This window comes from Eulemur rufifrons, chromosome 7 (assembly GCF_041146395.1).
Source record: "Eulemur rufifrons isolate Redbay chromosome 7, OSU_ERuf_1, whole genome shotgun sequence".
Classification (NCBI taxonomy): Eukaryota; Metazoa; Chordata; class Mammalia; order Primates; family Lemuridae; genus Eulemur; species Eulemur rufifrons.
Genome location: NC_090989.1, coordinates 124484849 through 124501304, shown reverse-complemented (window position 1 = coordinate 124501304; position 16456 = coordinate 124484849). Strand labels below are relative to the sequence as shown.

The 16456-nt window shown below is 37.6% G+C and overlaps 1 protein-coding gene across 2 annotated transcripts in view; it reads right to left on the bottom strand.

Annotated features, from left to right (window-relative positions):
- Positions 1-208: 208 nt before the first annotated feature.
- The window catches only part of PIK3R4 (phosphoinositide-3-kinase regulatory subunit 4), a 64217-nt gene continuing 47969 nt past the window's right edge, over positions 209-16456 (bottom strand). For both annotated transcript variants that reach the window (XM_069473253.1, XM_069473254.1), the window contains 7 exons: positions 14163-14327; positions 9637-9848; positions 7028-7159; positions 2659-2759; positions 1922-2010; positions 1535-1643; positions 209-802 (listed from right to left, as the gene is read on the bottom strand). In XM_069473253.1, coding sequence (XP_069329354.1) covers positions 632-802; positions 1535-1643; positions 1922-2010; positions 2659-2759; positions 7028-7159; positions 9637-9848; positions 14163-14327 — 979 coding nt within the window. In that variant the 3' untranslated portion in view covers positions 209-631. The remainder of the gene's footprint in view (positions 803-1534; positions 1644-1921; positions 2011-2658; positions 2760-7027; positions 7160-9636; positions 9849-14162; positions 14328-16456) is intronic.

Genomic DNA, 16456 nt, shown 5'->3' with positions numbered 1-16456 from the left:
TCTATAGCATTAATGACTAAGGCAGACTATAAAACATACAGGAAGAAAGACAAAACAATACTTAGTGTCACAAGGAATCAGTGACAGAACTAGGCCTTAGGCCCAAATCTCTGCATTTTTTTGCCTCAGAACAAATGCTGCTGGAGAGTTTACTCCTCTGTTTAAGTTTACTGCTTAAATACACCACCCAGAACAAAAAAAAAAAAAAAACAACCTCTTAGGGTGCATGAATATAGTTTACTGGCAGGTTTGAATAGCATTTTTAATAGCAAAAATGTGTTTACATTATAATAGCTTACAACCATCTTTTCAACCTTTTTTCAATACAAAATAAACTGACATCATTATTAATCTTCGTATTTTACATTCTCACCTCTATGACATATACAATAAAAAGTCCCTGATACTGTTGTCTTGCTGATTCTTGCAGTAAGATGCACAAGTAAACTAGCTAAGTACAACTTCCTTAACCCTCTTGGGTGTAGTTTGTTTAGTCATGAAACAGTAACATAGAGATCTGATTTTGAAAATTACACAAATGAATCTGTTCTTCTGTTCTCTAGAAATGCCTTTTCTCTTGAGTTACAATATATTTATAACTTTATTACAATTTATACAAATCAGTAGGCTTTTATTTCCACACCTTCACAATCCCATCTCTAGAAGCAGTTACAATGAAGCCCTGTGTTGTCTGGAATGTGGCAATATCCGTGATGATGTCATGATGTCCCACAGGCAGAGACTCTGGGCCCCTTCGCGGGGTGTCATCACTCGGCCCCACCTTCTGCTTATTCTGAATTTCCTGTTTGAGGGTTAGAAGTCAAGGAGAAAGCCTAAGTTTTAAAAGTTCGTATCACATTCTACCTCTTGTCAGTATTCTTGTTTCTGGGATTTGTTGTTAATATCTCTTGTCAAGTGGTTGTGCTTTCAAAAATACAATGAGCAAAAGAATTAGAGGGTCCAAAATGACATTCTAGGCTTCTTCCTTAAATCCCATGAGCAGCCACTTATAAATATGGAAACTTATAATTAGTCCAGTATTCTGTGCATATTCTTTTGTCAATATCAAAACAAAAAAGGACAAGAATATAATTGAAAGAGGTATAAATGACACTTATCAGAGTTCTAGCACTTGTAAAGCTCTTTAACATTTGTCAGGAAGAAAGCACACTTTCATTCATGGAGCACCTAGTCTGGCTCAGGTATTTTCAGGATTTTTATCGCGTTTGAAATTTGTGCCTGAGTCAAGAACACAAGGTTTAGAGTCCCAGTTTCTGTTCACTAGCTGTGTGATCGTGGACAAGTTACTTAACTTCACTGTGTCTTTTTCATTTGTAGTACTTCCTTAAATGACTTTAAAGACTGAGAAACATATAAAGTGCCTATTGTTCATTTGAACTGAGTATGTATTTCTTAACTTCAAAGAAATATTGCTATTCTTGGCCAAAGCCACTTCTTTTAATCAATTCTATGTCTATGAAAGCCATTTTGTACTTACAAAAGTTAAAAGAAATAAAAATAAAGACTGGTGTACCTGGACAACTTCAGTGCCTTCAATTATTTTCTTGTAATAGGAGACAGATGGGGAACTAGTACTTCCTGCAACAACATAGGACCTTTCTGGGTAAGCCAAATCCCAAAACCTAGGAAGAAAAAAATAAATGGTGATAATCTCTATAGGATAATGGGAGGAACTAATAATCAATGCATTGTTTATCTTCTTTTGTATTTGGAAAAGGGATTTTTCTAGAACTAATAGCATAACATTAGTTACAAATAAAATATTAACAGCTATCCTTGTAAGATGATTTTAAACATTACGGTGCTACCAATATCTATAACACCTTGAACAAACCAAAATATCCATCTATATTATCCTTCTAAGTATTACATATTAAGTATTCTTTATTAGATACTATACCTTATTTTCATGTCTGATCCAGCTGTTAACAGGATAGGATTTCCATCTGCAGGACTGCAGTAGATACCATGGACACTGTGAGGAGAAGGCTTAAAGAAATAGTCAAATAAAAGACATCAGTATATTCCACAAATGATGGTACCATTTCTAGAGGCAAGTTAACAGTAGCTTTATAAGCACCTGTTTACCTGAAGAAATGAGAGACCAGTTACATATGCCCTGTCTACTTCCTTCTTTGGGACTATAAAATACATTTGCTTTGTATCATTCTGAACAGAGGTACAGCCTGTTCAGCTTCCTGAAATTTCCTATTCAGGATCACCTTGACCGTGACCCAACTAAAGGAGAAAATATCTTTCCTATCCTTTGCCCCAGTGAAGGGGGGACATGACTATTAAAAATAAAAGTAGATGTAAGAGGGTTATATTCCATTTTGTAATGCCCTAAACTCCAATCTGTGTTTTTCTTAATTAACCCAGATCTTACTGGGGTTCCAAAGAAACGTACAAGCCTTACGGAGTTAGCAACTAAAGCAGTCAATGATGCAGAACACTAGCAAGTTTAAGGAACTGAAAAACACCCATGCAGCCATGGACACATGACACTTGATATTATTAAGAACACAAATTTAAACATAACCCAAAAGCCCAAACATTTTATGTGTTTGATGAAAGGTCTGAAAATTCTTAGAATGTAGGAAATAACACTGTCCTTTACGGTAAAAACTGGAGCCAAACCTGTAACTCAGAAAGCGGTGGAGCGCTGCTGGCCCAGAGAGTAAATCTTCTGTCACCAGTCTCCATGTCCCACATGGACACTTCATTGTTGCCCTGAACAGCTAAGGGATAAAGGCAAAAACCATGACTCAGACAAGGAGGAATCAGCTCTCAGAGCTTTCACATCTTGGTAGATAGTACCAATCAGCCTGTATCCATTTCCAATTCTCCCCAGCCTGCAAGAAATGCTGACTAGTACTTCTAAATATCAGTGTTACCCTGTCACTAGATGGAATGAGTTAAAGAAGTTTTCAATAACTTAACAGTAAATATAGGCCGGGCGCGGTGGCTCACGCCTGTAATCCTAGCACTCTGGGAGGCCGAGGTGGGCGGATCGTTTGAGCTCAGGAGTTCGAGACCAGCCTGAGCAAGAGCGAGACCCCATCTCTACTAAAAATAGAAAGAAATTATATAGACAGCTAAATATATATAGAAAAAATTAGCCGGGCATGGTGGCACATGCCTGTAGTCCCAGCTACTCGGGAGGCTGAGGCAGTAGGATCGCTTGAGCCCAGGAGTTTGAGGTTGCTGTGAGCTAGGCTAACGCCACAGCACTCACTCTAGCCTGGGCAACAGAGTGAGACTCTGTCTCAAAAAAAAAAAAAAAAAAAAAACAGTAAATATTTACTGGTCTCCAACCAAGTGGAAAGAATTGCAGCATAGAGAAAGACGAATCAAATATAGACCCTGCCTTCAAGAAACCTGTACTTTAGAAGTGGAGGTAAAAAGGAATATGTAAAGTACAAGACAATGACAGCAAAACAAGAGAGAAATGTGAAGTTCCACCAGAACTCAAGGAAAGAAAAGATCACAGTGGGTGATCTTTTGAATAGATTCTCACCAGTGGGAGACAGTCAAGGTCACTTTGTGGAGAAGATGCTTTAGCTGGGACTGAAAAAGCAGGTAAAGCTGGACAGATACAGGTGGCAGGTAGACCATTTCAGGCAGAAAGAATGGAATAAATGAGCAAAAAACACAAAAGCAAAAATCTCTGGGTGCTCTGAGGAAACATGAGGAATTGGTCAGGCTGAAGCATACTGGTGACTCAGAAATTAGGGTAGAGGGGAAAGAAGGATGGAAGCAGATTACAACAGAAACGGCAGGCCTGAGGGAAAGACACTACCCCTTAGGTACTTTTAGCAGGAGGACCCTGACTGTATATACCAGGCTCCATTCACCTATTGATATTTACTAAGCCAGTAATATTTACTACAGGCTAGCCACTGTGCTAGACACTGAGGAAAAGATGGCAAACAAAGCAGAAATATTCCCTGTTTCATGGAATTTCCATTCTAGTGGAAATGACAACAACAACAAAAAAATGCAATGGCCCTGAAACAGGAATATGCTTAGTTCAAGGGGCAAGTTACTGTGGCAGGAGCAGACTGAGGACTGGAGATGAGCAGGAGAAAGGACAGTCGTGCTAGTCACTTTCCATTTGCTGCTGTAAGGCTGACCTGAATGAACCACACCAACAAGCTTCTGTACCCTCTGGCTTTTTGAAAGATGGGTTCAGCCTGTGGTAGGCTAATGACCCCCCCCCCACACCGAGATATCCAGGTCCTATTCCCTGAAACCTGTGAATGTTACTTTATATGGCAAAGTGACTTTGCAGGTGTAATTAAGTTAAGGACCTTGAGATGGAGGGATTATTCTGGATTATGCAGGGGGGCCTTAAATACAATCACAAGTCTCCTTGTAAGAGGCAGGCAGATCTGACAGGAATAGCAGAAGGCAACATAACAATGAAACAAGATGCTACGCCACTGGCTCTGAAGATGGAAGGGGCCATGAGCCAAGGAATGCAGCTACAGAAGCAGGGAAAGACAAGGGCACAGATTCTCCCCTGGAGCCTCCAGAGGGAGTATACCGTACTGTTGCCACCTTGAGTTTTGTCCACAAAACCCATTTCAGACTTCTGGCTTTCAGAATTGTTAGAGGGTAACTTTGTGTTGTTTCAGCCACCGTGTCTGTGGTAATCTGTTACAGTGGCTATAGGAAACTGTAATAGTACAGGTCTATGTGGAGCTCCAATAGGAAATCAAAGGAAGGGAAGAAAGCCATGTCAGTCACCTCAGGCTGGCTGCATCCCTCACCTCAGAATCACTGCTGCTCTCAAGGCAGCCTTCTCTATTCAACTTCTTTCCAAATTCAGTAATCAGACACTCCCCTCATGCCTTCTATGCTACTCTGCTGCTACCAGTCCTATATTACTGTGCTATCTTTTGTGATACCCCTAGACCCATATCTTTGTAAATGGTTCCTTTAAATTATCCTACCTTGGGTGTGCTACTGTTTCCTGTTAGAATCCTGACTGATAAGGAAGGCAGAAGGCAAGAAGGCAGATCCCGTAAAGCCCTTTGGACCATTGTAAGGCGTTTGGCTGTTACTTGGAATTAGAAGCCAGTGGAAGGTATTGAGCATAAGAATAAACAGTCTCAAGAGATACAGACAGAAGTGGGGACATTGCATTAATGGGGGCAAGAGGTTACAGTGGTCTGGATCAGGGAGGCAGTGATGGAAGCAGTAAAGAGTGATCAAATTCCAGATATATTTTAAAACAGAATTTGCGAGACCCCGTCTCTACTAAAAATAGAAAGAAATTATATGGACAGCTAAAAATATATATAGAAAAAATTAGCCGGACATTGTGGCGCATGCCTGTAGTCCCAGCTACTCGGGAGGCTGAGGCAGGAGGATCGCTTGAGCCCAGGAGTTTGAGGTTGCCGTGAGCTAGGCTGACGCCATGGCACTCACTCTAGCCTCGGCAACAGAGTGAGACTCTGTCTCAAAAAAAATAAATAAATAAAAATAAACTAGAATTTATAGGATTAGCTAATAGACTGGAAGTAGAATGAGAAAAAGAAGAGTCAAGGTCAACACCATGCTTCTGCCTGAGCACCTGGCAAAAAAGAGCTGCCATTTACTAATAGAATACCATAGGGAGAGCAGGTTTGTCTCAACGTAGGAGGCGGTGGTGGAGGTACTCAGCAGAGACAAAATCAAGTGTTCAGTTTGGACATACAGAATTTAAAATGGCTACTAGAGATCTTTGGGGATATTTTAAGAAGACAGATATAAAAATATGAATAAATCTGGTGGTTAAAGCATGGGACTGCATGAATCACACAGGGAGCCAGTGTAGGAGAAGAGGTTAAGATTGAAGACTGAGCCCTGAGGCATGCCACAATTTGTAAGTCGAGAAAATGAGAAGGAACTAGCAGACCAAGAAGTAGGAGAACCAAGAGAAATGTCCTTGAAACCAGGTAAGTATTTGGAAAAGATGGAAATGATCAACTGACCAAATGATAAGTCAAATAACAAGAGGGCTCAATAATGGCCGTGGAACTTGGCAACATGGTGAGTCTGACAGCAGCAGTGTATAAGATGGGCTGCATGTATGACAAGGGACCACAAAGAGTTTAGAGGCAAGAGGACTAAGGAATAAACATAAGAATAATAAGAGCTGGGGGTGGGGGAGGGGATGGGAGTATGCCTACACAATGAGTGCATTGCGCACCGTTTGGGGAATGGTAACACTTGAAGGTGCTGACTCGGGAAGGGGGAGGTGGGGAAGGGAGGGATATATACCTACATGATGGGTGCAACACGCACTACCTGGGGAACAGACATGCCTGGAGCTCTGACTTGGGGGGAAAGGCAGTACATGGGCAACGTATATAACCTGCAATTCTGTATCCCCCATAACAATAAGATGAAATAAAAAAAAAAAAGAATAATAAGAGCTATTATCTGTCAATCATTAATTGTGTGCCAGGTTATGTACTTTACATACTTTATCTCAAATCTTTACAACTCTACAAGGTAAGTATTTTTAACCATACTTTACAGATAAGGAAAATCGATTTCAAAGACCTGTCCAAGTGTCTCACCCAAGAATCCATACGAGAAAGTGTGAGTGCCCATGAGGGTAGGGACAAGAAGCTTGTGAAAAACACAACAGAAACAGATCAACAAGAAATGGCAACTAAGAAGGATGAGTCAAGGTTTCTAACTCATATTTCTAGGAAGATGGTGGCAGCTTTAACAAAAATAAAGAACACAGGAAAAAGAAAAGAAATAGAATAAGAGATAGCGGTGGACAATTAAAAATGGAGGATGGTGGTGGTGACTGATGAGATCATTTCTGAATATAATAAATATGAAACGACAGTGAGATACTAGTGGTGGGAAATTCCATAATCAGAACAGAATCAAGCATTTGGTTCCTATGTAAAATTAAAACTCAAAACATTGAGTTTTGGCAGCAGGATAATATATACTTTCCAAGAAAATTCCCCAACACATGAAAACCAGCCCTCCATTTTACCTGCAATTACCCAGGACTGATATAGAGGGTGCATTGAGAGGCGCCTGATTCGAGCCCTGGAAGGATGACAGTGACTTGAAATTGGCAACTGGAACCTCATGTCCCAACAAGCCATGGTACCACTGCTTGTACCTTAAAGAAAAAAGCACAGAAAGATTATTATCTAATGATCAACACACAGTAGGCTGCATTTATACAAATGGTAAATAGCATTAGCTTTGTATGAATTTAGTTTAAAACTGCCTGAGTCACACATAGAAAAAGGCTTTGTTCTCATGAAGCTGTCTCCCTAGTTTCAAACAGCACCTTTAGTTGTTAAATAACAGAGATATAAAGTGCTTATCAAAATGCTACCCTAACTAGTATAAACTGAAAATGAATAATTCATTAATTACTGATACTGCTATTAATTGCCGAAGGCACTCCCCAAAACAGAAGCTTTTGAGAAGATATAAACTGAACTTGGTAAGTCAAAATGTTCAGACTGCTTTAAATAACCAGAGATGTTTTACTGGCATTCAATGATCACTTTACCAATCCCAGTGTAGCAGGAGCTTTGTAACTATTATCAGATGTCAATCATTTCCATGGGCCTTTTCTCCAAAACATTCTGGAGACAGGAATGGCTGTCCAATCACAACAGAAACTGGTGTGTGTGCTTGTACATCTGCCCATGAACTTAAACCTGAGAGAGAGAGAACACCCTCCTCTTCCCAAAAGAATAATGCCTATTCTAACACTGAGCAGCTGGTCATGACAAATAGAGCACCTTCTTGGACTGGTTTCCAATCCCAGTGAAGGAGGAGTTAAAAGGGGATAAAAGGGACAGTTGGATCCCTCTGCTTGTCATCCTGCTCCACTCCAGGAAAATGACTCAAATAGCCACAGGCAGCATTGGCTGCCCTGCTCAAAGCTGATCAGGGTATCTGAGAGGCATGTTGTCATTTTCTAATTTGTTAGGTGTGTAATATCTACTCTTCTAAGCCTGGTATTGTATCTTCCTGTACCGGTACAGTTTATTCACAAAAAAAAGGCAAAAATATGCATTCCATATAAACTATATAAAAAATAGCAAAGGAAAAGGCATATACTTAATGATGTAACAAATATTAAGTTAGAGAATCTAGGAAACCTAAATTCAAGCACAGAAGATTATAATTCCTTTACATAAAAGTGTCAACTGGCAAAGAATAAGATGTGGTAGTTTCTCAAGGGTCAGGTTCAAAGCACTATGAGGGAAAGAGGCAAAACTTAAAGGAGAGGGGAAAGAAGCAGATGGGAAAGGGGAGATGTTGATCAAAGCATGCAAAGTTTCAATTAGGAGGAATAAGCTTTAGTGACCTATTACACAGAATGGTGACTATAATACATTGTATATCACAAAATTGCTAAAAAAAAAAAAAGATTTTAAATGTTTTTACTACAAATAAGTATGTGAGGTGATGAACCTGTTAATTAGCTTAATTAAATCATTCCACAATTAAAACATATCAAAACATCACATTGTATCACATAAATATATACTATTATTATTTGTCAATTAAAAATATAATTTAAAAAAAATCAGCAATCCCATTCTTGGATGAATATATACTTGAAGTAAGTGGAAATACATGTCCTTCCAAAGACTATCTGCAAATGTTTACAGTAGGTTTATGCAGAAAAGCCAAAAACTAGAAATAAACCAACTATCCATCACCTGGAGGACAGATGCACAAATTGTTATCTATCCATTTAATGGAGCATTACTCAACAATAAATAGAAACTCCTTATACATGCAACCACATGGAAATCACAAAACCACATACTATACAATTCCATTTATATGACATTCTGGAAAACGCAAAACTATAGGAACAGAAATCACATGAGTGGCTTATTAGGGACTGTGACGAGGGCACCAAATGCAATAGGGCATGAGAAAATTTTTGGAGGTGAAGAAAATGTTCTTATTCTAATTGTGGTGAAGGTCACACTATTGTATTAAATATATATTTTTCAGAACTCATCAAATTAAACACTTTAAAAAATCAATTAAAAAAAACCAGCAAAGAAGCAAGCAAGATCACTTGGTACAACTTCCGTCTCTGAGGAAAAGGGGGTTAAGAGATAATAAAGTAGAAAACAGTTGTTTAGGTCTTCTCCCAATACCAGGCACTGTGACAGATGCTTTTACCTCATTAAATCTTCAAAGCAGCCCTTGAAGATGAGGACACTGAAACTCAGAGGAGTTAAGTAACTTGCCTGAAGTTACTGTATGTAAAAAACTGTGTCTGCCCAAACACAAATGGTGTTTGCCTTGAATCAAACCTGCTGCTTCCCTGGCAGAATAAGAGAATGCCAGCAAATCTGATCACTATAATAATTATAAAATGAAGAGGCTAATTTTAGAACAAGGACAAAGAGGAAAATGTTTTATGCACCTTGGGATACTGATTTCACCCTTTCAAGTGATTTCACCCTAAATTTCAAGTGATCATAACATAATATTTTTAAAAATGGGAAAAAATTACCAACGAAGAAAAAGGAGAAAACAGCTTTCACAACATGGCAACTGCAGACATTAGTGGCACTCAAAACCCATACAACGACTTGAAAGTCAGCTTACCAATGCAGAGCCAGCACTGATGGATGTCCACAGCAAAGGAAGTGATGAGACCCGACTTTAAGTCATGCTTTAAAGTCCACGCATTGCTTGAAGACCTGAGGTCCCAGCCAACTAGAGAGCCATTCACAGTGGCATAGGCAAGAACAGACTGTGCCCCAGAGTTGAAGTGATGCATGTCTACGACACAGCCGTCCTCCTTCTGATCTAGAATTCTAGAGAAATACACAAAGCAAAAGGCAAAGACACTTCCAGTCACTGTAAAACATAGCACTAGTCTTCACTTAAGATGAATTTATATCCTATCCATGGTCAAGAAATAAAAACTATGGGACTCCATCAAGACAATGATAGCCGCGACTTTTTTAAAAAATAATTCTAGATTTACAGAAGAATTGCAAAAAATAGTACACAGTTCCCTATATACACTTCACTCAGCTTCCCCTCATGTTAACATCTTCTATAATCATAGAACATTTATCAAAACTAACAAATTAACCTTGATATAACACTAGTAATTACAATAAAGAACATATTCTGATTTTAACAGTTTTCCCACTAGCAAGCTTTTACTGTTCCAGGATCCAATCCAGGACACCACATGGCATTAAGTTGTCATGTCTCCTTAAGTTTCTTACAATCTGTCACAGTTCCTCAGTCTCTCATTGTCTTTCATGACCTTGATATTTTCGAAGATTATTGGTTAGTTATTTTGGAGAATGTCCCTCAATTTCAGTTTGTCTGATGTTTTCTCATTATTACACTGAGGCTATGCCTTATTGAGAAGGATACCGTGGAAGAGATATGCCGTTCTCACTGTATCATTTGAGGGAGAACCTGATATTGGTATGTACAGGTTGAGGATCCCTTATCTGAAATGCTGGGAACCAGAAGTGTTTCAAATTTTGGATTTTTTTCAGATTATGGAATATTTGCACATACATAATGAGATACCTGGGGAGTAGGACCCAAGTCTAAACATGAAATTCATTTATGTTTCATATACACCTTATACACATAGCCTGAAGGTAATTTTGTCCAATATTTTTAATACTGTGCATGAAACAAATTTTTTCCTGTGTTTTGGTTACAACCCAATGCATAAGGTCAGGTGTGTTATATTCCACTTGTGGCGTCATGTCAGCACTCAAAAGGTTTCAGATTTTGGATTTTCAGATTAGAAATGCTGAACTTGTATTACTGGTGGTATTAACCTCAATCATTTGAGTAAGGTGGTGTCTGTTATGATTCTCCACTTATTTTTCTTCCCTTAATAATTACTCAATATTTGGTGGAATACTTTGAAACGATGCAAAAATCCTGTTCTGCTTTAATTTTTGCTAATTTTAGCATCTGTTTGATGAAGCACACCTGGAGTGATGTAATGGTGACTTTGTTTCCCTCATTCCTTCTACATTGACTGATTAGAATTCTTCTGTAAGTTGTCACTTATTCCCCATTAATTTACTAATTTATATTAGTATGGACTCTACAGATATTTACTCTGAGTTACAATCAAATACTGTCATTATTTATTTTGTTGCTCAAGTTGTTCCAACTTTGATCACTAGAAGCTCTTTCAAGTTGGCTCCTGTGCCCTTTCAATGGATTTATTTTTTAATATTTTCTAATTTTTGGCACCACAAGATGCCCCAGGCAAATGTTTTGTTTTCCCTGCCCCACCCCTGGAATCAACCAGTTCTCCTAAGAGTACTAGTTCCTTTTACTGGAGAATGGTATTTAGAAACAAAGATCTAGGCACGAAGTACTCATTACTATGGCAGTGTCCCAGATTCCAGTTCCTCTCAGTGGCCAGAGCTAAGATATATATTATGTATACAACTACTACTTCATGCATGCAGATGTATCTATATTTCTGTATCAATTTATTTGTAGGTGTGTGTATATATGTATGCTTATACATATGCATATACATATGCATATACATATATGAGTCCATACTGATAATCTCTAACTCCTATCCAGCACCAGAGTTCATTCTAGCCTTTTCCCCTTTCTTATTTATAACTTTTCTCCAACAGTGAGAAACCTGGCTCTATCTATCATGTATTTACTTATTTGTTCAACCCTAGTATACAAATAGTTTCAAAATTGTTCAACTGCCTGCAATTGTTAAACTGTAATTGTTTAATCCCTAAGAAAAACAACCAACAAGAATATAGTACTTGAATTCAGCTCCTTTTGTCATTAGCCTTGCAGTATCCAATTAAAACACTGTTTTCCAAAGTTGCTTAGGTTGGCTCCTTTATTCTCCATGCCCTTCAATATGATTATGCAATTCACGTGTAAAACAGATTCATTTTGTCACAGATTGCATTCCAACTTTCCCCTATATCCTGGCTGATTTTTTTCTTAATTTACCTATGGTAAAATTCACAGCTGTGGTATACAGTTAAATGGGCTATGACAAAACCGATGTATCTTCTACTACAGAATCACACAAAACCATTCCATACACCAAAAATTATCTTGTGCAGCCTGTTTGCATTCAACCTTTACCCATACCCTCAGCCTGTGGTAACCACTGATCTGTTTTTCTCCCTATAACTTTATGTTTTCCAGAATGTCATATAATTGGAAACACGTAATATATATCCTTTTGGGTCTAACATCTTTCATTAGCAAAATGCATTTATGATTCATCAATGTTGTTGCATGACTTCATTTCTTTACATTGGAGAGTACTAGTCCACTGTATAAGTGTAGTTTTTGTTCAAGCTGAGACATTTTTAAAACTAAAAAGAAAATCATAAAACACACTGACCAGCCTCCTTGATTAGGACATATGCTTTCACATAGACTGTCTTAGTTTTATCTCCTAGATCAGAGGTCAGCAAACACTTTCTATATAGAATCAGATAATAAATATTTTAGGCTTTATGAGTCAAGTATGTCTTTGCTACATATTCTTCATTTTTTTACAACCCTTTAAAAATGCAAATATCATTCTTATTTTATGGATCATACTGCAGGCTGTAGTTTGCTGACTCCTTAGATAAATAATCATTTTTACAAACATTCTAATTCTGACTGTATTTCCCCATAGAGGGATGATGAAAAATCTAAGTGCCAAATAAAATGTGAAATAACCCCTTCCACAAATTCCAATTATTAAGAGCCATGACAACAGTTGATATGACTGAATCAAACATACAAAAAACTTATGGCAAGGTTTCTTTGGAGCACACAACTGTCAGGCAGAGTGAAATCTAAACATCCTGGCACATTTCTCCCAATTTAGGTAGTTAACATTTGCTTAAAGACAATAACATTCACAGTGAAAAGTGCTATTGGCTGAGAGATAACCATCCACTGAATGTGCATGTCTGTCTGTGTGGCCTGTAGGCTCGCTCAGTCATCACACAGTACACTGTCCCAATAGTTAATTTAATGAAACTCAATAGATATATAACTATATAGTCTTCCTCTGCTGAAACAGATTTTAGCAGGTATTCATTGTTAGTTGAAGGTCATATATAGTATGCCCTGGACAAAAAGCTGCTCAAATCTGTTTAGTGAATGTGTTGAAAATAACACATATTTTTAAATACAAAACAACAAAAACAAAAAATCCTAGGTAACCCAACAAACATCCATTTCTGCCTTACACTACCCAGTGGCCATGACTTACCCACTAAACTAAAAGTCTCCTCATTCTGCCTTCTTTGGGGTCCACCTCTGCCGGCATGCTGTTCTCAACCGCCCTGCTTCAGCTGCTAACTCACGTCTGGTCTCACATGCTGTCTTCCTTCTCCCTTTCAAGAAGGCTTTTGCTATTCATTTAACAACTGGCATGTTACCACACTGTATTGAAATTGTTCACTTGTCTATTTCTCCACTAGACTGTGGATTCTTAGCATAATATATCTTCTTTGTCTTTAAGATACTAGGTATGTAACACATTCTGGTCAAAAACTATTTCACTTTTTAAATATCTTACTTTGTATGTGGTTTAACCTATAAGCAACCACAATGTATAAAAAGTGAAAAAAACTCTTAAATAAAACCATTCACTATTATTTTAAAATGATAAGCAAATCATCTGCCTAAAAGCTCTTCTCTCTCTGTTCCCATCAACTTCAGAGATTTTAATGCTAAGCGACAGAATGTTAATAATGTTTGAGTTTTATTTAATGAAGAACACTTCACATTCTCAAAGTCAGCAGCCAGACAGAGTTGTGCTTTTAGCAGCTGAAACAGAAGATGTAACTGATAATTAGGTTATTCAGATAAATTCCAGACTAGGAAGAGCTACAAGTTCAAAGTTGCCCTCCTGACCTTTTGACTAGCTGGCAGAAAATAAGATACATAGACATCATTTTCTGAGACTAACCACATGTAAGCTTTAAATTGGAAGCAGTTTTATTTATTTCATGGGCTTAAAAAAGAAGTACAATGTAAGAGGCCCTCAGTTGATCCAAACTACATTGCAGGGTGGGAGCAACAGTTAAGTTACCATAGTACACTAAACTAAATGCAAAGTTTTAAAAAGGACAAAAGAAAGATACCTGCTTTGTAGAGGATGGATTTTAGGAGACTTGGGCAGCTTAGAAGCCTCAATTCCAAGAAGCTGGACAGCACCATTATCAGACGCTATGGCTAAATAGTGGGAGCCTTGGCAGAATGTGAGCGTCTTGACTCGTCCTCCAATTCGGCTATATGTAAGAATCGATCTGAACAAAAGGAAATATAAGACTTTATTTCTGAAATAATCTTGTTGCTAATATTCAATATCCACATGACTATGAGCAAACAAAATTACTACTCTGAGGTCCATTTTATCTCCCTGATCTCATAACAAAATTAAGAATCCCCCTTCAAAAACACTAGTACAAAATCACCTTTTCTTCTGATATTTTCAAATGGCCATCTTCACACACGTCTCTCTCTCACTGTAGAAAGACTGTTCCTCCTCTTTTCTAATCAGAAATGCCATACTTGTAGTCCTGATCCAATTCTCTTTGAACTCTTGGAAGACCTTAAACCCTTACTCTTACATGCTTCGGTTATTCTATAATTCATTACACACAGCCTGGCAGAGCAGGAAAAGCACAAAGAGTTTGGAATCAAAGAGTTCTACAACCAACTACCTGTATGGTCTTGTCAAGCTATTAACCTGCTCTACGCCTCAGTTTACTCATCTACAAAACAAGGATTGTCCTACTTACCTAACTATGCCACAGTAAAGATCAAATAATATATAAATCACAAATTAACATTCACAAATGCAAAATTTTATAATAGTCTCTCCCACACACATGCTGACCTCTCGAGCTGTCTTTTCTATCCTCCTCTAAATTTACTGCCAAACTTCTTGAGTATATAATCTACACAGGGGTCTCCCAACTCCCTCCATCACTACCCTCCACATAGGTAGCATCTCTACCCTTCTAAGAAGCCACAACTTTAAAAGGTCAAAAGCCCCTAATCACCAAATTTATCAACGTATCTTTTGTAATTTATTTCATTATAAAAGTTAATACATATTAATGTACAAAAATTATTAAAATACAGAAAACATAGAATAGTAAAACATTTATAATACCACCCAGAAACACTATTAACATTTTGTTATATGTCTTTCTATATATAACATATTCATATTTGTTTTTAATAAATATGGAATCTTTTATATATTTTTTACCAATCACCTCTCTTAGTTCACTTTTTCTTAATAACAGCTTAACTGAGACAATTATCATATACCTTTCATATAAATCAGTGATTTTTAGTATATCAACAGAATTCTGTATAGATTGCTGCCATCTAATTCCAGATCATTTTCATCATTCTTAAGAAACCCAAAAATAAACTGTCCTCATAACCATTAGCTTTCATTCCCCTCTTTCCCTCTCCTAGCCCCTGGCAACATCTAATTGACTTTGTTTTCTATGAATTTCCCTATTCTGGACATTTCATATAAACGCAGTCATACATTATGTGGCCTTTTGTACTTGGCTTCCTTCACATAGAACACTGTTGCCAAGGTTTATCCACATTGTAGCATGCAATACTTCATTTCTTTTTATAGCTGAATATTATTCCATTGTACGGATTATACCACATTTTGCTTATCCACTCATCAGTTGATAAACATTTGGGTTATTTCCACTTTTTGGCTATTATGAATAAGGCTGCTATAAACATTTGTGCATAAGTCTTTGTGTGGACATATGTCTCAAATGCAATGCCTACAGGGGCCTAGTCAGTATTGCAGATGAGTGGTGAGAGTCAGGGAAAAGGCAAGGGCAGAGATGAGAATGCCAGCATGCTTTGCCTCTCACATACACTTGTGTTCTCTCACACCCTCTCTTTTAACATTGAGATAAAATTCAAATACCACAGAATTCACCTTTCTAAAGGGATTTATAATTTAGTTACCAAATTTTGTAACCATCATCATTATTTAATTCCAGAAAATTTTCATCATACCAAAAAGAAGCCGTGTACCCATTAGCTGTCACTCCCCAGTGCTTCTTCCCCCAGCTCCTGGCAACTACTAATCTACTTTTTGTCTCTCTGGATTTGCCTTTTCTGAACATTTAATATAAATGGAATCATACCATACATATGATTGGTATGATTTGACTCTGTCTTCTTTCACTTAGCATAATGCTTTCAAGGTTTATCCATGTTGTAGAATGTAGCAGTACTTCATTCCTTTTTATGGCTAAATAATTTTCCATGGTATGGATTCACCACATTTTGTTTATTATCTGTTTATCAAGTGATGGACACTGTGGTTTCCACTTCTTGGCTATTACAAATAATGCTGCTATGAACATTTGTGTACAGATTTTTC